The sequence below is a fragment of the Serinus canaria genome, chromosome 12, assembly GCF_022539315.1.
Source record: "Serinus canaria isolate serCan28SL12 chromosome 12, serCan2020, whole genome shotgun sequence".
Classification (NCBI taxonomy): domain Eukaryota; kingdom Metazoa; phylum Chordata; class Aves; order Passeriformes; family Fringillidae; genus Serinus; species Serinus canaria.
Window position 1 is genome coordinate 17,153,895 of NC_066326.1, and position 19,609 is coordinate 17,173,503.

The 19,609-nt window shown below is 40.9% G+C and overlaps 1 protein-coding gene across 6 annotated transcripts in view; it reads left to right on the forward strand.

The window, feature by feature from the left end:
- The window catches only part of IARS1 (isoleucyl-tRNA synthetase 1), a 94,560-nt gene that overhangs the window by 6,081 nt on the left and 68,870 nt on the right, over window positions 1-19,609 (forward strand). For all 6 annotated transcript variants that reach the window (XM_018914943.3, XM_018914946.3, XM_018914942.3 and 3 more), the window contains 6 exons: window positions 2,379-2,461; window positions 10,030-10,147; window positions 12,684-12,831; window positions 14,007-14,094; window positions 17,873-17,933; window positions 19,454-19,549. In XM_018914943.3, the coding sequence (XP_018770488.1) occupies window positions 2,379-2,461; window positions 10,030-10,147; window positions 12,684-12,831; window positions 14,007-14,094; window positions 17,873-17,933; window positions 19,454-19,549 (594 nt within the window). The remainder of the gene's footprint in view (window positions 1-2,378; window positions 2,462-10,029; window positions 10,148-12,683; window positions 12,832-14,006; window positions 14,095-17,872; window positions 17,934-19,453; window positions 19,550-19,609) is intronic.

Below are 19,609 nucleotides of genomic sequence, written 5' to 3' on the forward strand. Positions count from 1 at the left end.
TGTGTCTTCTCTTGTATAGGAAATTGGAAGATCTGACTTTGGTTTTCTGATGGAGCCATTAAAGAAAATTAACATTAACCTCACTGCTTTTCTGCTCCTCCTTCCCCACACTCTTTTCATTGCCAGAGTGCAGGGCAGCAGCTTGTATTTTTGGAAGAACAGAAATTCTCACATCTGCTTTTGTCACAAGAGGTGTGGGTAAACCCTAAGTCTTCCCAGAGAATATTGGTGTCAGCTTTTCATCCCAGGAATACAGGGAGAGCGTTGGGATCTGCAAGTTTGAAGAATGGTAGTTCTCTAAAAAGATTTCCAATAAAGCTTAATCTTAACCATATTTTTTTTTCCTTAGGCAGAACAGTCCCAATTATTTTAATTTCTTCCTCCTGCAAAGGCTCTTCTACTTCATCACACTCCTCTGCATGTTTCTAGTCCTGCTGTATTTCTTTTAATGGAAATAAGAGTTTCTTACTTGAGTATCACTTGCCTCTTGCCCTTGGGACCATTTTGGGACCATGAAGACACCAGAGGTGCCTTGGGTAGAGTAACTGGGGCCTGAACCTCAGTGAGTGGCTGGATGAAAAGCAGACGGTTTGTTTTCAAATTACACTCTGAAATGTTGTATTTCAAGCCCATCATTGATAATTCTTTGTTGCTTTTAGAAATAAAAATAGCAAGATTCTTTCTGGTTGGTTGTGGTGGTTTAACCCCAGCTGGCAGCCAAGTACCAGTGAGTGGAGATAAGAACAGTTTAATTAAAATAAAATACTATAATGATGCTAATGCTAATAGTAAAAGAGGAATAAAAGCCAGGAAAACCAAGTGAGGCCCAGTCTGGCTGCTGAGTGATGCCCAGCCCAGTGATTCAAAGTGCTTCAAGTCCCCCATTTCTCTGCTGGGCATGATGTGCTGTGCTGTGGAATGTCCCTTTGGCCAGCTGGGATCAGCTGTCCGGGCTTTTCTTTGTCCTGGCTCTTCTCCCACCCAGCTCCTGGCTGGCACAGCCTGGGAAACTGAGAACTCCTTGCTTAGGGCAAGCACAACTCAGCAGCACCTAAGCCAGCAGTGGGTTAGCAACATGATTCCCATCCTAAATCCAGAGCACAGCACTGTACCAGCTATGAAGAAGAAAGTTTTAACTCTATCCCAGCCACACCTGGAACATTTGTGGTTCATTTTCCATACCTTTTACCTCGCTGTGCTTCAGCAGCTGGTGTGTTTGCAGTGCTGGTTAGTCCAAGCACTTGATCTTTTGGGTGGTGAATGCATTTTGTATTTTGTTTTGTTCATAACCTTGTGCATGTATGTGTGTATTTTAGATGATAAATAATGAAATTTATTTAAATTCAAATATTTTGGAATAGTGCTGGGAGAGGAATTACCAACATTCCTGTTAGATAGTGTTTATTTTCTACCTGGAGTGGTTAGCAAATATTTGAGCCTTATGAAAAAATAGAAAAGGTTCCTTGGCTGTGGGAGATCTTACAATGCTGAGACCAAACATAATTCTCCAACTTTGTGACTCCTTGTGCTAATCAGTCCTAGGCTATGGATCTTAATAGTGGAGTGTCAGAGTGGCTTAAAGGCCAGGATGGAAACTGATCCATGGCAGGAGCTCAGGTGTTGTATGAAAATGCAGAGGTGAGGGCATGAATGTGTTTTGTGCTCTCTTGGCTGGTTTGACATTCAGTGTGGGCTGTAACAGTGTCAGGACAGGTGTCCCTGCCTTGGCTCTCTGCAGGGCTGTGAAATCCCACTTGTCCCAGTGAATCCCACAGCTGGCTCATTCCTTGTGAGTGACTGAATGTGACCATGACCTGTCCTGAGACAGGGGCTGGCACCTGTTACTCCTGGGGCTCTGGGAAGTCAGAGAAGGCAGCTGGCCCTGGAAGAGTTTGATAACTTGTCATGTATCAATTTCTTTCAGCATTGCTTTGTCTTCAAGTTACATCATGTTTTCATGGAACTGAAAGCTGATAGACTTCTGGGTTTTCACTGTCCCTGCAGCAAGTAGTCTTAAAAATAGAAGTGTGACCACTGTCATGAAAAGCAATTTTCAGGCATTTGAACCTTGGCTGAACCTTGAGTGATCCACCATTTCTATCTGATGAATGATCCAAGTGATCTACTGTGTTTTGTTGAACACATTTGCCTGTTGTGTGACCTTGGTTCTAAGTAACCATCTCATGGTTTCATTCCTTCCTTATTTCTGCCTGTATGAATGCGCTGTTTGCAACTATTATCAGGCTAAAACACTTTATAGATGTATTTCAAACACTGCCCTTAGAACCCAGCTGATTTTTATTTTACAGAATAAATATTGGTAATGTGATGATGCATTATTAAGATGCCTTTCAATCTCTGTTTTTGTGTCTTAACAGTTCAGTGTTACCAGATTAGGACGCTGGATTGACTTTGAAAATGACTATAAAACTCTTTACCCCGAGTTCATGGAGTCAGTGTGGTAAGTGAGCACACATTGCTTTGGGGGTTTGAAATGTGAGAAGGGTTTCACTCATTGCAGGCATGTGTTGGTCCCTGTGTCACTAGAACTGTTCAGAAAATGGCAAATGCAGATAAAACATTAGGCAGAGGAATTCAAGTGATGTGAAATCTCTTGATGACCAAGTGATGGAATGAATTGTCCCATTTTTTCCTTCTCCAGGATAGCAGGGCTTTGCAAAATAAAGTGCAGCAGCACTGGCTTCAGTGAGCCCTGAAATCTCTCTGCTCCGTGCCAACTTCAAAGCAGTTCTGAAGATCTATTAATATGGTCCTTGGTTGGTTTAGGAAATTACATTCTAGCTCTGCATTCTTGATGTTCTTCACACTGTCAGCTGTAAATGGCAAACTGTCCAAGCTCAGTTTAGTTCCAAACCTCTTCTTCAAGGCTGTGAATCTGCTGTTATCTTTTTCTTGGCAGCACAGTTTGACAACTGTCTTGGACTCCTGGTGCAGAGCTTAATAAAGTTTGGGGTTTTGGCAGTGTATTCAGGGTTCCTGTTGGGATTTCAAAAGACAAGAAAACCTTCCAGGTTAAGGATGATCAGGTTGGTTTAACACAGGGAAGAAATGGCAGCTGTGAGCCCTCTAGGTGATAGAATGACAAGGTGAATTTCAGGGGGAGGTTTAGCAGAGTATATGCTGACAAAAAAAACCATTGAAAAGCAAATTATGTGCATAATAAAGTGTTATTGAATATTTGGTAATATTAGCATTACTAATCAGCTTCAATTGTATGGTTAGTTTCATAAGGTTATGACACTGGATTGACAGACTTTTAGATATCCCTGCAGCCACTGCAGAGGGCTGAAGTGGCAGTGAGATTTCAGTGAGCAGTGCAGAGATGGTGGGAAGGGAAGGCAGCAGATGTTTAACTCACTCAGCTGAAGAAACCCTGCATAATTATAAAGCCAAAACTGACAGGAAACCTTCATTTTGTAAATTACAAAAATACTTAGTGGCATCTCAAATCCTGTGTAACTGGCAGCTTGAAAACCAACCCTGCCTTGAGCTAGTTGCAGGGTCTCTCTCAGCAGCCCAGGCCTTTTTTTGGTGGTTTGTTTCTCCCCCCAGCTCTTTAAAAGGCAGTTTCTGGTCTGTGACCTGTGTTACAGAGATCACCTCCCCTAATGCCAGCTTTGATACAAACTCTAAATTATATTGGATCTGAAAACTCGGATTTCAGGAAGCATGTAGGCAGACAGCCTTTTAATTTTGTACTTTTTTTACTTCCTGATACTGTTAAGTTTCTGTTAAATCATGTAATGAAACATTTTCTGTTTTTAAAAATTAGGGGTTTTAAAAATTGGGTTTTTTTTTTTTTGGAGTCTCCTAGGACTGTCTCAGGTCTGAAGGAGATAATGCTTAAAGAGATCTCTGTCACTGCACTTAGAGTGGTGCTTTTGGCTGGGTAATGCACAATTTCCTAAAAATTAAATCAATTGGATGGTTACCCAGTCAATCATCAGACCCACAAGGTGTTACTGAAGTTGGTTTCTGTGTCCCTCAAGAGTGTTAATTTGAGCTATAGGTTCTAGAATGCTTCTCTCATAATTGATTCCTTTTTTTTCTGAGCTCCTTATGAAATTCTTTAAAAAAAAATTAAAATTTAGTGTCCAGCTATGTACAAAAGAGAAACTACAGCTTAATTTCTGCATTGACTGCCCTGGAGACCATATTGGCCTGTCCAGTGGTTTGACCTTGTTGTTCTGTCTGTGGGAGTGCAATGCTGATTTTTAAGCCCAGAAAAAAACCAAAACTGGTTATGAAAATGGGAGTGGGCATGGCAGCTGTAGGTTTTGTGGTTAAAATATGGTGAGGAGTTTGTCTTTAGTCATATAATCAGCTAAACCAGTCTGTGGAGGTTGGTTTTTTTTTTCTGGTCTGTAGCTTTTCCTGCAGTTCTGGAGTGGCCTCAACTGGAATTTCTTTGTGACATGTGGTGTTTTCTTCCTTGTTTCTGTTGGGTTCAGTGAGATAATCTAATACTTGTAATAAATATTGTTTTCAGTGGTGGCTGATTTGATCCAAATAATTTAGATTTGAAGTATTTAGGACTCAGACACCAAATACATCTGTTGTACAGTATCTCTACACAACAATATTAATAAGCTCAGAGTGCTAGAGAGCATTTCTTTCTCTTCATAATTGGTCTGGTGGAAATGACTACTTTGTTGGCATTTTGGTGCTGTCATATGATGACTGACTAAACTGAATTTTTAGCCTGCTAAATTTTGACTTACAACAAAACATTCATTGGTAGAATTGTGGTATCCTGGCAGAATTTTTCAGGGGAGGATTGAAAGTTAGTGTCAGTGAGAGGTGATACTACTGCCCTGCTTTTGCATGTTAAGATCCAGTCAGCTCTGCACATATTGAATAACTTCAATAGAACTTTTAAGTTCTAATTCTGTACAATTTGACCTGCAGCCAGCTTGGATCTCAGTTAAGAAGTGCCCTTCACTGGAACAGTGGAGTGAGTGATGTTCTTGAGCTGGCATAGCACAAACATGGAATATGTTCTTGCCTTTTCTGTACAGCCACAAGGCACATCAGTGAAATGGAGAGGAGTTGATGGGAGCCTACACTTCTTACTGAGGTGCTCTGAAAGAAACCTTTGGGAGTTGGGATAACTCTAAATGATTGTCCTCAGTGCTGGGTTGTTGCACAGGTGTGGGCTGGCTGTGAGTTCACCCCTGGGAAGCAGCTGGAGGGATGAGGGGATGCTCTGCTGTTCCAGGGTGATGCCAGGGCTTGGCCTTTCCTCCTGCTCCTCTGAAGGGTGGCTCGAGCAGATCCCTGTCACCATCTAGTGCCCAAATGAGCAACTGCGGGCTGAGCCTGGTGCAGACAGCCCTTGGTGACAGAGCTGGGGAGGAGCTGCCAGGGGGAGCTGGGCTCACACCCAGCCTGCCCTGAGACAGGCCCAGCACTCAGCACTAAACCAGAATGATCTCAGAGCAACAGATCTCTGAATAGAAATTCTCTCAGTAGATTTCTAGAAATAGATTTCTCCTGATAGAAATCACTGTTGTATTCTGTGCATTCCATGACTAATGATTCTCTAGAGAGATACTGGTGATCAGAAGTGTGGTTTGTCCATTTTTCTATGAGCTACTTGTATTTTTTCCCTCATTCTTGTATTTCTTTTGTGCATTAAGTTCTCTAGTCCCCTTGTTGGTACCTTCTCACCATTCCAGTCTTCTTGTATCTCCTTACCTGTATTTTGGAGGAGGAAAACTGCAGTCCTTTGGCTGACCTTTGGGATAAGTCTAGCATCAGTTTTAGATATTCAGATTTATTCTTATGCAGGTATTTTGCATTTCTGGCTTGATCCAGAATCTCTCAACAGTCACACAGTTCTGAAGATTACAGCTTGGAGGGTAGACCTGGAACAGGATGATCTGTGTATGCCAGGATTTTAAAGCTTTCAGTGGTAATTTAACATAGAATTTGACAACTTCTGTACTCAACAATTTCTAGACCCTGGAACAAAGAAATACTTTCCTGACTTTCTTCAGGAGCTGTCTTTCCAAGCTGCTATTCTAAAGATAGGTTGTGTTTGTTATTGGAATTCATGTTCCACTTAGGCTTATGCTTTATCTGATTCACATCAGTGTTTTTTGAGTATTATTTTCCTTTTTTTTTTTTGTCCCTCAGCCTCTGTTTTTGCATGTTGCTTTCATTTTAATTCCCTCTTGTTTTTCAAGCGTTGTCCATGAGTTGTAGGAAAACCTTTTCCTCAGGAGCTCTGCTTCCCAGGGTGCTGTGAGGATGCAGTGTTTGCTAAACTAGAAAATGACAGGGCTTCTTGCATAGTGTGCTGTTTGTGCCTGGATTTGTTTGGTAGCTCTACAGAGGCTATAAAATTGTCCTTTTATCTTGCTGTGAACTGATGTGAAGTCACACAGCAATAATTTTATCCATTTACCTAAAGTACCACAGATATGTTGAAATCATAGACCTCCAGATCCTGCTGTCCTGATGGCCACAGAACTGTTCACAGTTTCTGCTGTTTTTTCTTTAAAGAGTAAAAAAGGGGGAAAACCACTTTATATGTGCTTGAAAATAAATCTCAGTGTTAGTTGTGAGGTAGTTCTCTGGAAAGATTGGGGTTCTCAAACCCTTAGAAAACCCTTAGATACTGATCACTGCAGACAGAGCCCCTTGATCCCTCCAAGGGATGGCATTAAGGGCTTGGGAAGCTCCAAGATCAAACCCTTCTCTTTGATGGGAGCTGGATGTAGGTGTTTGAGAAGTGCAGCTTGCTTTTGGGTAGTGAGAGATGCTGGATGCTGTGTGGGATGCCAGGGGTGTTTGCAGTGCTGCATTGACTGATTCAGTATCTTTTGGAAGCAAAATCTCCCTTTGATGGAGTTTGGTTAGATCCATATGCTGTTTGTGTTCTGGGTGTGTGACCTGGATGATGCAGGAAGGTTCTGTTTTTTTGGGAATTCTGGGGAGAGCAAGGCTTTGTTATTGACTGGGCTCAAACCTCATGACACTTCAGGAACAACAAACTCTTATCACTTTGGAAGTTCAACATTCCCTGCACCTTTAGGGACCAGATTCTCTCTTATCAAGAAGCTGAAATATGCATCTTGAATTTCACCTTTTCCCAAACTGTATTTTTCTTCAGTAAAGGTCTGAGTGCTGCTCCCACAGCCAAGAGGATGCAACTAAATTTATTTATGTGTGAGGAGAAATGTAGCAGAATTAGAGGAACAGGATTTGATTTCTCACTTCTGGGGGTAAATAGTTTGTTTGTCACTAGAAAGCAGCTCTGTGGTTTTCTTAGATTATTATTTTTTTTCAGAAGGCACTGCATTTTCAATTTTGGCTTACAAACCTGGGGCTCTTTCTTGCAAAGTGTCAACATTTTTCAAACATAAGGGTTAAACCATGTTTTGTGAGGTTATTGTCTAAAATATTGGGATGACTTTTAAATCAAAACATGATCTCCACCTGTCAGTGACTCTTACTGTTAGAACCATCTCATCTTTGGCAGGTGCTGTGTTTCAGGTGGGCTCTGCTGCAGGGAGCTCTTTGGGAATCAGCTCTACAGCTCTGCTGGTCACACCCCAGCAGCTTTGTTAAGAAAACCATTTTAGGTGCTTTTTAAGATAACAAAAGAGCTTGTGTAATGATAATGAGAGCTATGGCATCAAACAGCAGTCCTGACTCAACTATAATTCTGTTTATTCTGCTGGAATGGCTTTGTGAGGGGACAGGTTGTGACAAACTCCAAAGGAAGAGGAGCTCAGGGCAGGGCTGGTGGTGCTCAGGGCAGGGCTGGGATGTGCTCAGGGCAGGGATTTCCTCTGCAGCCCATCCTCCTCTGACTGCACAGCTGGAGGCTGGGCTGTGCAGTGGGATGGGATTGCCACAGGAGGGAGATGCTGGCCTGCATTGGGAGCTTGGCAGCTCCACTAGTGCTCACCTTTCCTGAGCAGCTCCCTGAGTTTACAGTTATATTTACAGCTGAATTAAATATTCAGTGTTTCTCTGAGTAGTTTTGGTGTGCTGTTAGTAGGCAGTGTTCTATAGAAAGTAAAGTGGAGCTTTATTCTATAGGTGTTTCACTTACTGTTTTTGAAAGGCAAATAGAACACCTTCAGTAGGAATGCTGTCACTTGTCACAGGCTGCATTAATTATGCTCTGAGGGGGTAAGCATACATTTAAAGTTACTTTAACTCCCACAAAAACTTGTGCAGTTAGCCAGCTCAAATTTATATGCTGAAAGCTGGTGAAACTATATTCAGGAATCATTTTTATAAAAGACTGATCTAGATTTATACAAGTTGAAGTTGATAAATTTAAAATCTCCACTGTAAAGCAGTCACTCAGTGCTGTGTTTCAGATTTGGGTTGGGGGTCAGGCAGCCATATCTTGCTGTTGGTGACATGTCTTGTGTTAACAAGGTTTCTTTGGAGTTGGGTGTAAGGTAAGCACCTTTGTAGGAGGGCACAGCTCTGAGAGACTCCTGGGTTTGGCTCCTCTGGGGCAGAACTTGATGCTGCTGAAGGTCTCAGAGGCTTTTTCTATCTCAGACTTTGGATTATATAATTTTTCTGATGTTAATGACCACTCATAGGAGAGTTTTGGACTTCTACTGGAGGCCCATGGATGAATCTGATTGGACTGCACATCTTTTCTGTGTGACATTCTGTATTTTCTCCAGCTGCCTCATCTGCAGTGTAATAATTATTCTGATTAAGGCATCACAGGACTTCCATGTCAGCAAGCCAGGGCATGTCTTTTGATAGTCTTATTTTGGGCCACATATAAAAGCAGTGCAATAGTCTACTTGTGTTTTTTGTGGAAGATGATAATTTCATAGAAGACAAGACACTGACTGAAATACAGGTCCAGATTCTCAAGCACAAAATGACAGCCTGCAGAAAGAAGTGCTGCTTGCCAGGACTGGGTTGGTTGCTTAGCAATGAGCTATTTATCTGCAAAGGGACCCAGAAAAGGGATCAGGATGGTTTGAAAACATAGTTTGAATAAAGGAGTTTTTAAAGTCAGCAGAGTTTAACAGTTTTGCTGTGAAATTCAAAAAGAGGAGGCTCTGCAGCAGCTCTGATTTGTGAGTTGAAGTTGGCAGGATTATTTAAGGCTTGGCCTCTCCTGCCTTACAGCCTGCAGGCTGTGCCACTGAGTGTGCAAGTCAGCAAGGCATGAGAAGCTGATAAATGTTGGTGATCCTTGAGGAAACCCTGGAGCATTCAGGGTTTGTCCATCACATGGACACCTCAGGTTGTTGTGTGAAGAGTTTCTCTTCCAGCTTCCATTCACCTTGAGCTTTGACTCACTTTGTCACTTGCAGTATTAAGTGCTGTCTTCATTATTTCAAGAGAACATAAAGATCCAGCTATGCTCCAGGCTGAACTGATGATCTGCTAAGCAGAGATAGACCTTGGTGTGAGACTGAGGTCTTGGTGAGGATCTGAGCTCAAAGTAGGGCATTAAATTGCAGCACTGAGTTCATGGTTAACTGTGGCCTCGTGTGGCCTCGTGTGGAAAATGCTCTCAGATGATCAGGATTTACTTGGGCTGGGTTGCAGGTGGCTCTGATCTGTATTTGTGTCTCTGCTGTAGCACTGGTTGCTGCAGCAGAAACTTAAGATCATGTGAGAAGTGAGCAGCCATGTCACTACAGCTCTTCTCTAAGTTGTGACTGATTTCAGCCTTGTTCAGATTTCAGGTGATCTTTGTATGCAGGAAATCTGAGAAGGGATTTAGATGGAACACAAATCCATATTGCTGCTTAATCTCTGGGCTGTGCAGCCAGTGCATGGAATACCAAACTGCTAGTACCAGCCAAAGCTAAAAATCTCCCAGAAATGCAATTGCAATCAATTATCTCTCTGCCTTTTGACTTGCAAATATTGTCTTAAGTTTATGGTGAATTTTAAAAAAAAGGTGTTACTCAGAAAGAAACTCCAGCTAGAGCAGAATCCCCATTTTACAGTTTATTTACTAAATGTGAATCACCAAGTCATTCCTTGTTCCTTGTGTACTTCCAGGTGGGTTTTCAAGCAGCTCTATGACAAAGGCCTGGTGTACAGAGGGGTTAAGGTCATGCCTTTTTCTACTGCATGCAACACCCCCCTGTCCAACTTTGAGTCCCATCAGAACTACAAGGTAAGTTGCAATCAGATTTCTCTATTTTCTTCTGTAAAGCTTTAGTACTTTTCACTTGGTGGTTCCTAAGCATGTCATTACACTCCAAATTGGTGGTAAAATCTAGGTAAATGGGTTAATTTTGATCATATTTTGCTGTATTTGTTTGGATCACTTGATCTTAGACTTCTTCCTTGGTTACTCCTTACAGATGTTTAAAGTACACTTTTTTTTGTGGTGGTAAACTCCTCCCTCTCTGTGCTCTCAAGGCTTTATTGCACTGGTGGATTTTCATGCTGCAGTTGTCCCTGTCTGTGCACATCTGAAAAGAAGAGGGTCTTTGGCAGGGTTTGAATCTTCTGTGAGGAGATTTGTAAGGAATGCAAAGACTCTGTAGCTGTAGGAGAATGGTTCTCCTAAGAATCATGAATTTACATTGGGAAACACCAGAAAATGTTCCACCTAATAGAAGGCAGGATTTACTGTGGTTCATAACATGTTCCTTTAAAAATGAGTGACAAGATGAAGCAAGTGCAGCTTCTCACCTACAACAAACTCATGTTCATGGATGTGAAGGCAGAACTTGTGTGCCAATTTTCCAAATTCCACGTTAGTTTGTAGATAGAGGTTTTGTATCCCCTCCAGTCCTGACCCAGGCCTCCATATCCTTCCACTTGCATTGTGAGAGCAGAGAGCTAGCACAGATTGTACATCTGGTCTCTATATCTTGCCTAAAAAAGGCCAGTTTTCTGGCCAAGAATAGTGATTTTAAAACAAATGTTTAAATAGACTTGGAGTTACAATGCAGCCCACAGATACCAGAGAGTTACCAGAGCTTTCAGTGTTGCTGAAGGGTATTTATACTGAAGAAAAAATGGTTTGTGATTTATGAAAGAGAGATTTACAAAGAGATCTTGGTATTTGTGAATGTCTGACAACTGAAATAATTACTTTTTTTCCCCCTTATTGGCTGCCATTTCACACAGGCTCAGATAAATGAGCTTTCTTTAGAACAGAGACTTTTTTTGAGAGTTTGTATGTGTATCTGTGTTCTCTTTTTCCATAAAGCTTGAAGCTCTTTTCTCTTCTTGAGTCTTAATGAAATATTTAGATGCTGTTTCCTACTCTAGAACCAGAGGTGTGTGTGGGTGGGATGCTGCTCTGCCACTCCATGCAAAAATTACCTTTCTCATCTGCCAGAAATGGTGTTTGGAAGTGGTGGGTCTGTGAGCTGGCAGGATTTATTGTCAGTGAGCACAGTCATTTCTGGGTGTGAGGCAGCTGTTGCCTTTCTCACAGTGGAAAGCAGCCTTTGGCTACTGTTTATTGATCCTCTGAGAGCTGGGACACAGATCAGGAGCACAAGAGGCACGTTCAGAACCAGAGCTGGGTGTCCAAGGCACCCCTGAGTTATCAGTGCCAGCCGCTGCTATTGCATTACACTGAGGAAATGATGTCTGCAGGTGAAATTTTAACAGCTAAGACACTGCACAACACCATTACCTGTCAGTCTGGATGGTATTTTTTATGCTTTTCAGTTGTTTTTGTCTCCTGGGTGAGCTCAGTGCTTCAGAAAGCCAAGTGAGGAGTGAGGAGCCTGCAGTGCTGCCTCCTCTGGCACTTGGTACCGCCAGAACCCAGAGCTCCAGCTCTGCCTGGTATTGAGCCTGGGCCATGGCTTATGTAATATTTATGTTTTACTGTTGACTGCACCAGATGTTCACAGAAAATTCCCTCTGGAGCAGCCCTCAGCTCAGCCATAAATAGCTGCCTGTCCCATGATGCCATGAAGTGTTCCATGATGCTGCATGGAAAGCAGAGCGCCTCGCACGAGACGTGCCAGGGCCACAGGACCTCTTTAGGGCTTAGGGTCGGTGTGCATGGCACCCTCTGAGCTGGCATGTGGAATTTCAGAGGGAAAATCTCACATTTGCAGGGCTAGACTTGCTTTTACAAGCAGCTTTTCATCACATGTGAAATGTGAAGTGACTGAATAGGGTTGTAGCTGGCTGAAAGATAAACTTCTTTTTAGGGGATTTTTTAGGATTCATTTGAAGGTGAAGTTTTATAGAGTAGCTGACAAAGATCTCCTTCCCTGGGGTTTTTTACTGTTAAATATTGACACACTCTTATTTATAAGTACCCCAAATGTTTTTCCCCCTTCTTAATTAGAGATAAATCATTTTATGTGATGGCTGTTCTTCCTAATGCCTGGCTGCAGAAGAAAATGTGGGAAAGGCTTTATTTAGCAGTATCTAAGTATTTCTCAGTGTCTGAGAAACTGCTCATTTTCCTGACCCTTGAGATTGGTTCTAAACTTTAAAAATGGGGTTATAAGAGGTGCCTATAGGAACTGCCCTTGTCTTTCTTTGGTGTTTTGGCAGTAAATCCCCCAAATCTCCCTGCTAATGGGGCATTTTAACCCTGTGGCCTGGTTGGACTGGCAGGCTGCACTGGTGTAATGAGGAACTCAGTGACTGCTGCTCTATTCTGACTTCAATGCTGCCACTTGACCTTTTAATCACAGATAACCATGGCATGTTAAATTGTTTTTCAGGATGTTCAGGATCCTTCAGTGACCGTGAGCTTCCCTCTGGAGGAAGATCCAGATGTTTCTCTGGTTGCCTGGACCACGACTCCCTGGACCTTGCCCAGCAACCTGGCCCTGTGTGTTAACCCAGAGCTGCAATATGTAAAACTGAGAGGCAAGTGCTGAACACCTCTTCCTTCAGGGCCTGTGCATATGTGTTTATATTTGTATTTTAGACTGGTTTATGTGAAATTTACAGAACTTTTCTGGGGTTGAACCAGTGATAGTGTGAAGGATGAGATTCACTTTGCATGTGGTTGATGATTTCCAGCTGCTCTGCTCTTGTTATTTAACATGAATTGAGAGACTATTCCTTACAAAATACTGATAGATGAAATAAAGAATAATAAAAAAGGTGTGTGTGTTTGTAATCTTTAATTATACCTTCATGTACAAACACCTCCTCTCCTTTTTTTTTTTAGAAAATAAAATAGTGAGTAGGAATTTCCAGTTGCAACATAACCACATGAATCTGTTGTGTGTTAAACATGAGGTTGTGCAGGCCTTTGCAGTGAACTGCACCTGTTTGGGGTTTCTTTCTTTGAAGAGAACTAAGTATGTTTCAATTTTCAAAAGTTTTAACATAAATTTGGTCATCTTTAAAAGAAATACAGGATATTTGCAGAAATAGCCTCGCTTGCCTGAGGCCCTGAGTTGGGTTTGGATGTCTCTGGCTCACTGCTCTGGGACAGTGACCTTGAGTTGGCAGGGAAGCAACCTGAAAAAAATTTGTCATTGAAGTTAAGGAATCTGGGAGGTTTGGGATAGAAAATGAGTTTTCTTCATAACATTTCACTCATTTTTGGTGTTAACTTCCTTTGTTGGTATATACTTTTTAAGTAAAGAAATCCAAGCATGAAATTGAAGTAGCAGATCTCAAGAAGGCTGCATGAAGTGTAATCATTACCTTACAACTTAAGAATATTGATTTTATGCAGTCATTGTCCATCTTCCAGTTGTTTCCCTCTGTTTCAGTTACAATTTACTGCAATTTCTCAATTGCTTTTTAATTTGACTCAGCAATAATAGAGAAGGTATTTCTGCCTTTACAACAAAACACCCTGAAAATCAGTGGCCTGGGTTTTATCCAGTGATTTCTATTTAAACTTAGCCTTTGGAAAGTGTTCCTTAACTGGCTGTGTGGGGAAAAAGTGGCTGGAAAGTAGTAAGGGATTATTCTGGGCAGTTTTATTGTTACAATATCTTGCATATATTGAAAGGTTCCATAATGGTGCAAATGAGGGAATTAAACTGAGGTTTGTCAAAGTCCTGTTTTATTTTATATTCTAGATAAAGCCACAGGGAAGATTTACATTTTGATGGAGTCCAGGCTGGTGGCACTGTACAAATCTGACAGTGAATATCAGATTCTTGACAGGCAAGTCCATAAATTATTATACTTGCTAGCTTTCAGTGTTTTTCTAGATCAGAAGTTAAATGTTGTTAAGAAGATGGATTTCCCTGCATCTGTGTTTATATTGCAAAAATCTGTAACAGGAATTGAAATTTCCTGGAACAAATTGGTCTTGTTTGTGAAGCTACAAATACAAAAAAGTTTCATTGGGTTTTTGTACTGTGGTGGGGAAAAAAGGTTCCATAGTCGCCCCCTCTCCTTTGTGTTTACATAAAGGTAAAAGTTTGAGAAAATGCTGGAGGTGTGCTCCAGATGCCTTCTTCTACACATGATGTAAAGATTTGAAGGGAAATGGGCAAAGCAATCCCTTTGTTTTCAGCAAATAAATCTTACTTCTCTCATTAGTGGCAGTCATTGCTTTCTGCAGGGTGTTTACTCATCTTGATTAGGTGGAAAAAGAGGAATTGTTTAACAAGTCAGACTGGGCAGGGGCTGCAGGTATTAAATTCTGTAGCTCTTTCAGACAAAATGTGTCTTGGCTTCTCTTAAACATTTTGTATAAACCAGCAGCCTGTTAAAGAGGTCAAATACAACCAATATTTGTTCACTTTATTCAAACAAGCAAACCAGGAAACCCTATAAAACCCCACATAAGCACAATAAAAAAAAAATAAAGGCTAGAAATATTTTTGAGAATAACACCTCTTCTTCACTGGCATCAGTTATTTCTGTTTTAGTGTTTTTATCAAGCATTTGAAAGCTGTAAATTGAAAAAGCAGAGGCTATTTCAGCTAAGCAGTTGCATGTAATCATTAAATTAGGGAAATACAGAGCTGGAATGTTTAAGATGTTTCCTGTTCTGAGGGCTCATACTGTGACAGTTGAATAATTTTAGATTTCTGCATTGATTTCTGCCCTTCCCCCCCATGAGAATGCTCTTAATCTGTCACTTGGTCTGTACCAATTTAAGCTGGTGTTCAGTTTCTAAAGATGATGTTCAGTGCTCTCATTCTTCAGGCTTGGCTGAACTTCTGATCTCTGGAGTTTTTTCCTCCCCTCTGAGTCATCAGTGGAATCACTGAACAGTGTCAGGATGCTCCTGCCAGGCCACCACTGGGAATTTTCTTTGTCTGATACTGAATTAACAACAGCTTTCTCTTGAAGTGGTGGTGTATCCTCCAGTTGCAGGATTTGTGTGTGTTGGAATGATCAAGTGTCAAAGCTCTCACTAACATTAAGACCTAAATTTGATTTGCTTGCTTGCTATCTAAGCTGGCAAGTCTGCCCCAAAAATGTTGGCTTTGTGTGGCTTGTTCTTGACAAATTCACATTTTATGTTCTTTAGCACTTCTCTTAGTAAAGACTCCATCACTTGAAGCTGAGTCAGGTTGTTAGACCTGTCTCAGTGGTTTTTAGGTCCAGCAGTGCTTCAGTTCTCTTGGGAAATACTCTGTTCCTTTTTAGTCTTTTGAAACCTGTTCAGAGTGTCTAAAAACTTCTAGCAAAAACATTTTATGTTCTTAAGTATTTTGAAATACATTTGCTTTAGGCTTAAAAAAGAAGCAAGCTAGCTTATATAATAAATTTGTTGATCTGTTGCCTTTTATTTCCAAATTCTTCTTTTAATGCAATACTACAAATTTAACTTCAGTCATTCAGACTGTGACTGCAGTCGTTTTATATCAGGAGTGCACAGAACATTTTGGCCTTCTTTTGATGTGGTGTTTTCCTCAGAAATTTGGAGAGCCTGCTCTTTAAGGCAGTCATACCCATTTCAGGTGTTGTATTTATGTCCCTGACTAATGGTATTTCTAACACCACCACTTGCCCCCTTCAGTCTCTGATTATTTTTTTAAATTTCCCTTTTTTTTAAACCTCTGCTCATCTATAAGGCTGCTAGCAAATCTCTTTGCAGAGCAGCACATTTTAATTCTTTTTGTATTAGTGCTATGGTCTCTTCTCAAGCTGATTTCTTTTCTGGTTTTGGTCATGCTCCAGTTTTTCTGTTATGTAATAATGAATTTTCTCAAATGTGAGACAATTAAAAGGTAGCTGGTAGTTGAATGGATCTGTGAAAGATTTAGATCTACAAGTATCTGAGTTCATGGAAATGAACTTCACCACTTCTGCTCTTGCTTTTTCCTTCCTTTAGCTCACTTTTAAATTCTCAAGCAGTCAGGCCCTTGAGGGAGAAATTGATGGAACCTAATCTATAGCAGGATCAGGCTGAGGTCAGGGGCTGGTGTGATTGAAAATGTTCAGTGTCTGAAGTCCCCTGAACTGGCTGCTTTGCACTCATGACTTGGTCTGGGTGTATTACCCCAGTTTTGGCCTTTTGGTGGTTTCCTGTTTTATTTTGCAGAGGTAGGATGTGATTGTTGAGCATTTCCCTCCCCATGGGTGAGATTTCAGTCCTTTGAGCATTTAATTTCTTCACACTGTTTTCCCTGGTTTCTCTTTTAGAATTGTAAAGAATCCAAACCAGAGATTTCTGATCTCCTGAGAGTGAAGGATTGCTGAAGTGATTTTAAACAAATCTTACTGCTATAGCTTAGGTCACAAGAAGGCACCATTGCATAGATTTTCAACCTGAAGTTCAGGACTTTGACAAACAAAGCATTTCAGATCCCAAAATGAAAATCAGGGATGTGATCAACAACCTTTACCTTTCTCTACTTGTGTTAAATAAGAATGTAACTACTTTTTTTTTTTTTTTAAAGCCAATTCTGGTGCTTCACATTCTGTACCTGAGCATTCCCACATCTGTGTGGCTGAGCACTGGGATGCTTCTCTCTCATCTGATCCTGATTAAGCCCCTCAAACATTCCTAAGGCTGTTTGTAATATAAAAACAGAAACCATCTGCAAAGCTGAGGCTTAAAGTAGAGATCTCCCCTATTCCTAGAAGATATATGTGTGTGCTGAGCTGAGGAGTTGTGCTCTTGAACTTGGCAGTAAATGCTGCTGCAGGTCCTTCCTGTGCAGGGAAACAGCTTTGGAGAGTCCCCACTTTGAAGGAGTCAAGTGTTTTATGGTTTGACCATTGCTTGGAAGTTGTAGATCAAGGGCAGAGCAGGGAGAGACCACAGCTGGGACACAGTCAGAGAGCCAGCCCATCTATTAGATTAACTTAGGTTTTAGCTAATTTTATCCCCTGAAATTGGGCAATTTAAGCACTTTCAGGGGAGTTCTGAGCTGCAAATCCCAACCTAAGCCCTGCCTTTGTCAGCTGCTGTCAGGGGAGGAGCCAGGCTCCATCTCTGCCTCCCATGCCTGGGGTGGCTCAGGGGCTCCCCAGGCAGCTCTGTCAGTGTGGGGTCATTCCCTGAGCTGCCTGTGCAGAGCCTGGCTGCCCAGTCTGGGATAATAATGAGACAGCTGAGCTCCACAGGCTGCAGTACCCTGTGCCACTGTCTTCTGTACACAAAGCTTCAGGTGCTTTGGGTCCTCATTTAGTGCTCTTGGACATGCTGACCTTTAGGGCGTTGTTGCTATTATTATTGTGTTTTATCCAGAAGATTCTTGCCCAGCTTTACCATAAGGAGCTGTCATTAATGCTTAACTCCTGTATTAATTTACATTGATTGTTTGATTGAGGTCCATCAGGTCCAAGTTGTTGACTGGTAGCAGAGGGGCATGAAAGACATTGTTTTTTCTCCAAGTTACCACTGAGGTAGGAAGTAAACTTAAGGAAATTATTTTCATCTTCTGAAATCAAATTCTGTAAGGGAGTTGAAGCAAATAGAAAAAAAACCTCAGTTTTCAAATTGTTAATTTATGTTCTTGTAAATCTTTCTCCTCAGGTTTCCTGGTATTGTTCTTAAAGGGAAGAAATACAAACCACTCTTTGAATATTTTATTCAGGTAAGATGGACCAGTTTGGTGTTTGATACAGGATATAAAGACAAAAATAAAACCCATTCTGAGTATTCCTTGTTCATATTATAAAAAGATCTTAGGTTCTAATAACAAACTCCAGATTGTATTAAATAGTGAAATTTGAAAAACAGTGTTGACTTTTTTCTCTAATTTTTGCCTTGAAGTTTTCAATATACTCAGAGTAAACTCTGGATGATAAATAGAAATTTGATTTCAGATTGCAGAGAAGCTTCAATACATATTCACAAATATTCTCTCATTTTCTCATCTGGTGAGTGTTGCTACCTCCTGAGTCCAGCTTTGTCTTCTCAAGGGAATGACTTGGATAACAATCACAGACATGTCATGTTTCCCACTGAAGAGTTAGAATCCTTTGCTAAAAACCTGCTGATGTATCAGAGTTATCTGGATGCAGCTTTTCAGCTGCATTAGGTCTGGCATCATAGACGATAAAAGAATATGTAGCAATAGGAGAGTGCCTAGAGAGTTTTTCTAATTTTTTTAAAAAAATCTGATTAAAACCAGATGACATTTTTCAAAGAGGAGAGGTGCAGCACTGCTGGCCAGGCAGCTGGGAACTCCTGTCTCATTTGAGACACTTCCTGTACTCAAAGATGTGCAGGAGTCAGCAAAGGTGGGAAAACCTCTGCAGGGAGCAATCTCTGATATTTCTAGAGGAAAGTCAAACACAGCTGAATCTGGAATATTGGACTGTGCATCTGAGGTTTGGAATGGATAAATTTTGTGAGTTCTGCTGTACTTGTAAAGAGCAGATGGGGGCATCCACAATTTTTTATATAGCATGGAGATCTTATCTCAAAATAGCTCCCTTCAGAACAAGCCAAACCTAATATTTTGTAACATATTTGGTTCAGCTGTGTCTGCAGTAATTTTTGTTTTTTACTATTTTTGTTTTAAGGAATAGTAAATAACCATTTATTTTTCATTATCTGTATATTGAACACGCTGAAAATTGTCATGTGTTTTCTTAGCAAATTTTTTCTGGATTTTGTGTTCTCTCTCTTTTTAGTTGGTATTTACCATGTTCTTATTCTCTGGAGGAAATAAGGGAAAAGAGTGATTATAAAACCAATTTTTTAAATTAAATTCAGATGTATAGGGGACATATAGAAATGCAGGGAAACTTTTGTACTTTCCTTGGTTGTGTCCTCGTGTTCAGGAGTGTATTGATTTGCAGTCTGTTCAGCACAGAACTGTGTGAAGATCTGTGGCTTGAAGAGTAATTGACTTGGAGGCCTTCTGGAGAGGTGTGAGATTTAATCACACTTGACACTCTTTAAATGAAGTACTCAGGTGTCTGGGCTATGGGAAGTCATTAAGTCATGTCAGGGATGTCACATTTTACTGTGTCACTGATTTTTGATGCAGTTCTTTCCTCTTTTGTGTGGCTCTGTCAGGTTCTGAACAGCTCTGTTTTGCTGTATGTGTGTAAATAAATATATAAAATATATTTATATATTTTTTATATATTTTTTGTGTTACAGTGCAAAGAAAAAGGTGCCTTTACAGTGGTAGTGGATGGTTATGTGAAGGAGGAGGAAGGCACAGGGGTTGTCCATCAGGCTCCCTATTTTGGTGCTGTAAGTATCAACTACACTGTGGTGTATCTGTGGTGTTCATTTTGGCCAGCACACATTGCT